Genomic DNA, 5,011 nt, shown 5'->3' with positions numbered 1-5,011 from the left:
GTATATATAGACACATACATACACATATGCGTGATGGGACCATATGTATACATGTGCATATATACAAAGTAAATAGGTGACTCATGAGTGACTCATATAGATAGATAGATAGATAGATAGATAGATGTATAGATGTATAGATATATATATATATATGCACACACATACGCATACATATATTTAGAGAGAGAGAGAGAGAGAAACATATACATATAGATATGTATACATATACATAAATATATATATATAAACAAATATATATATATGTTATATACACATACCATTATGCTAATAAGGGCGGCGCCAGCGGAGCCGCCCGGAGCCGCCCGGATCTTGAGGTACCTCCGACCGTCATATTACTACTCAAAGGCCCCTGGCAATGCAAAAAGAATCAAGAAACGAAACGCGGACAAGTTGCATTAAATCATGGTCAACACTTCGTTCATCCTTTTGCTTTCTGACACCGTCTGTAGAAAAACACGTCATAATAAAAAAGAGAAAAGGTGACCTACCTCCCCCTGGTGGAATGGTCACGTCCTCCTCCAGCTCTCCCAGTTGTGCACCCAGCACGCCGGTGTAGTACGTGGCATTGACCGTCAGGTGGGCTGTGATGTGGCGAGATTCCGCACTGGTGTTCTTTATGGTCAGGGTCACTTCGATGTCCTGACCAACGTAGGCCTGCGTATGAAGCCACAATTATACGTCATTCACACAAACAGTTGCACAACCATGCCCCCAGGTAGTCTCCTTTTCAGGCGTTCCGGGATCGGTCGATCGATCCGGCCGCCAGCCCTATATCTCCATCCCTGTTTCGATCCTGGAACGCCTGGAAAGGAGGCTAGCCCCCAGGTCTCAATGTGTATATTTGAGCCTTTGGAACAAGTACTAGACTGAGGAAAAATGACAGGTGTCTTGGAGGTAGAACCAACGAGCCTCCTTGGTAGAACCAACATTACTCCGAAGACTTCCCAAATTTAATAAGGTCGTAGAAGATTTCTTTTATTTAAGGTCGTAGAAGAAAGGGTCATTGACAGATACACTGGTGCATCATACGTTCTATAATAAGGTACATGGATTGTCATAGAGGTCATTAGATCAACAGAAGTAAAAATACATTTTGATGCAAACGACAGATGCCGCAAACTTGAAAGTACTTAACCGTATAACCGACTCTCAACAACAAATGATCACCTCTTCATTGGCAGTGATAGAAAACTCCACATCTTCATTTTTGATGATGTCTTCATATGTCCACGGTGTAGTGCCGTATCCCACAGCCTTGCGGACTGCCACTCGCTCCTGGTCAGAACCTGGGGAAAATATAAGTTGAGTTCTCCATTACTAATAGAATAGAATCCGGCAGAATATAGAATCCGGCAGGCATAGCCGTACCCCTCTGAAAGATAGAACGTGCGAATTCTGTAATCATTTGTATGTTGAAAACGAGATAAACTTTCTACTTGACTGTACATTATATAAAGATAAACGCCAAGAACTACTCGTTTTTTTACATTTAGACAAGATATGCAAGAAAATGTCAAAGCAGGACACGTTTAAACACTTGATGTCATGCAAGAACGAATGTATAGCAGACAAACTATGTAATTATGTTCCCAAATGTTTCAAAAAGAGAGAAGAAAGGGCTACTAACAGTAGATGATAGGTAGTATATAGTATTGTTATAATGTATAAATTCCTAGCAATTAGCATTAGAATGTAGCGTTCCACTATGCAATACTCATGTTTTGCATACTGCATTTCCTCTTGTGCATTTAGCCCATCTGGGCAAGAACATGCAATAAAGATTCATATCATATCACTAATTCTCATCTCAAAGGACGGGCGCAACAGATAGACGACCAAATGACATTGGTCATTGAGATCGTTGAAAGGGCCATTGACAGATCATTGGGATACCGTGGAGATTGTCACATCGACCATTGGTTATTGAGATCACTACCAGATCATTGTAAAATACTTGGAGATACGTTGAACGATCCGTTGGAAGATCATGGAAATCATTGAATGATCAATGGTATCATTGGAGGTGTCGAAAGTTTCGTTCTTTCCTAGAACTATTGCAGAGTGGAACTCGCTGTCACCAAGTACAGTAGGGGCATTATCATTAGATATCTTAATTTAAACAATGTTTAGCGTTAGATTTTTAAGGGTTAGGTGTAACAAGTCGTTCGGTGTAATAATATATCCTTAATAGGATCGACCCCAGGCTACCTTACTAATGGACAATTGAGACATCTCAGCAAGATACAGACAATCGTTGCTCAACAAAAACATGAAAATCTACCTTCTGCGTGTTTGTAGTTCTCCGTGACGTCTTCCCTCCCGTAGGTGCCAACTGCCTTGGTGCTCATGTGGAATCCCACAGAGTTCTTTTCATGTCGGAGGAACTCAAAGTAACCGTAGTCGTTCTCCTGAGACAGGACAAAGAAGTTGACGGTACAAAACGGTAAAGAGAATACAGCATAATGTTCTTCAGTTGCAGGCTGACGCTGTTCTTCAATTGCCAGCTGAGATGATACTGGTAAGCGTAATTCTAGTTTCATATACGTGCTGCGATCTTGCATGAACACCCTAGGCTTGGGTGTACATGAAGAGCAACGGTAGATGCAGAGCAACATGAAGAGCAACTGTAGATGCACCGATCTTCATCGGTCTTCATAGTCTGTCTCGCTTGTCCAGTGACTATCTACATCCCCGTAATAGCCAGCCTATCCTAAAACCTTTTTGACCATCGATGGCATCGTCATCAGGTTTACATAATCATGATCTTTCCTATTCATGACGCGGTATAGCTGTCGAGATAGCTGTCGAGGGTGCTGTCAACCCAGCGGTAGCTGTCAGCAGAGTGTTAGCTGTCTCCGAAGCGACAGTATGTTGTGCCTGACGTAATCTTACTCATGATGTAAATTACAAACTTTACCTGCCAATACACCTTGTCCGCGTTCACTTCGGCAAATACGAACATGGTGTCATACGGCAGGTACACCGTCCCGTTCTTCACGGCTACCACAGGGCACGGGCCGCACTGGAAAATTCCTGCAAGAGTTCAGAATAAATTGTCATACGAGATGTAGGAATTTTCTCATTGCCTCCGAATCTGATCATGAAAGTATTTTGTGTGCGTGATGGTTTTGGTGGGCAGGTGTTAAAATGTCTGAACAATTGGTTGCAGTACACGTAGTATAGTATGATGCAGTGAAAGAACAAGGCTTTGGTTTGAATAGCAAAGTTCTTTTATCACAACCATTTATCTTTACGAGCCGACGTTTCGATGACCGTCTGTCATCTTCGTCAGGGCAATTCTGACTGGTTTACTGTACACTGAGATGTTACTTGGTGCATAGTGCACTGAAGGTGTTACATTGTTACATGGTTTGGTTGCAAGACTGGTTTGTTGTTGTCACCTTCGCTTGTTTCCTGTGGGGTAGCGTCCACCACCTGCCAGCCCCCGAAACCTTCGGGTAGTTCAGGCCGGGCCATCCACGCCTCGTTCCACACGTGGAAGTTCCTACAATGACGGACAGCAGTATTTATCTCTGAGTTGATAGCTCACTTAACGTGCTCTCTAAATCTATTGATTCTTTCTTTCTTTCTTTCCTCGCTTATAATATATAACCCTTGCTGCAGATCGGACAGACACAAAAACTAATTCATTGTGAGAGCCGTAAAAGTGTGTGTGTATATATATATATATATATATATATATATATATATATATATATATATATATATATATATATATATATATATATATACATATATATATATATATGTATATTTGTATATATTGTATTTTATACTGAAATTGTTACTTTTAATCTTCGTGTTCTTTTAAATGATTATAATTTTTAAATGCTAATCAAGTTTTTAAGCTACGTATCTGTAATGATGTTTGTATATTAAGGATTGTAAAATGTCAATGTAATTCAGAAGTGCTTGGCCTGAAGCATTTTGGCACGTCTGCCATGTTGATGTTTAATAAATATTTGATTTGATTTGATTATAACCAGCGTTCAGTTCGATCTGTGAGGAGGGTGTGCCAATCACATCAGTGTGCTCAAAAATGTCATATTCAGAGTATTCTGCAAAGAGCAGGAACATCGATGTAAAACTTTGGGCTTCGTCACGTCACTGAGAAGTGGCTATCTGAACAAAGAAAGGAATTGATCATGACTTAAAGTCCACAAATTTGTCATGTTTATCATGCCAATTATTTTGTATTTCTCACCACACAGAGTCTTCTGACTCCATACGATAGCCACGCCTGTCAAAGTAGTAGTCGATGGTCATGGACACGTCAGTGTCGTGTGCCGACTGGAAGTTGGTGATGCTTCGGGCCGGGATGCCCAAACAGCGGAGCACTGGAGAGTGAAAGTTTAGATTCAATAAATCCATGATGTTATTGAATCTGTAACAAATATGTGACAGAACCAGGCCGGGTGTATGCAATGACTTCGGTGAAAACTTTCAAACTTTTGACAGCATTACGCCAAAAAACAGTATCGTATTACCTGGATGTCTAACCTTCATCGACGTATTTTGACAGCATTTTAATGCATTTTCATGCTAGCATATAGTTTTATACCACTACATTCTGTACTCATTGTTCTTGTCAATGTCTGTTTGCAACTAGCCCTCGGGCATGAACTTGCAATAAAGAACTCTTATAATGAAGTTAGCGACATTACTAAAATGGTTATAGTCCAAATATTTGACAGCACATGTACAGCGTTCGTTACAGCACTGTGTCAGCGCGGGATCAGTGACAACAATGACTATATTATACCATTACCTTTGGAACATTTAAGTCTTGTGCTGGTCAGAAAAAAACTCTGTCGACACGTACCTGTATACCCTGGCGGCCAAACTAGTATCGGGCCGTTGGCCGTTTTCCTTCGGCAGCCAAGAGCCCTTCGCCCGCCTATCTAAATTACCGCTACGGGGAGTTGAGCCAGAGGGGAATTTAGCTGGCCCTAGAACTAGCCAAACT

General features: G+C 41.1%; 1 protein-coding gene across 1 annotated transcript in view; it reads right to left on the bottom strand.

Annotated features, from left to right (window-relative positions):
- The window catches only part of LOC109473438 (protein-glutamine gamma-glutamyltransferase K-like), a 14,247-nt gene that overhangs the window by 4,628 nt on the left and 4,608 nt on the right, over positions 1-5,011 (bottom strand). The window contains exons 8-13 of the mRNA XM_019773298.1: positions 4,250-4,382; positions 3,426-3,529; positions 2,942-3,057; positions 2,306-2,429; positions 1,192-1,310; positions 513-678 (exon numbers count right to left, since the gene is read on the bottom strand). Of these exons, the coding sequence (XP_019628857.1) occupies positions 513-678; positions 1,192-1,310; positions 2,306-2,429; positions 2,942-3,057; positions 3,426-3,529; positions 4,250-4,382 (762 nt within the window). The remainder of the gene's footprint in view (positions 1-512; positions 679-1,191; positions 1,311-2,305; positions 2,430-2,941; positions 3,058-3,425; positions 3,530-4,249; positions 4,383-5,011) is intronic.

Source organism: Branchiostoma belcheri, unplaced genomic scaffold (assembly GCF_001625305.1).
Source record: "Branchiostoma belcheri isolate BF01 breed outbred unplaced genomic scaffold, Haploidv18h27 scaffold3, whole genome shotgun sequence".
Taxonomy (NCBI): domain Eukaryota; kingdom Metazoa; phylum Chordata; class Leptocardii; order Amphioxiformes; family Branchiostomatidae; genus Branchiostoma; species Branchiostoma belcheri.
Note: the sequence above shows the minus strand (reverse complement) of the source record. Positions and strands in the feature narration are given on the sequence as shown.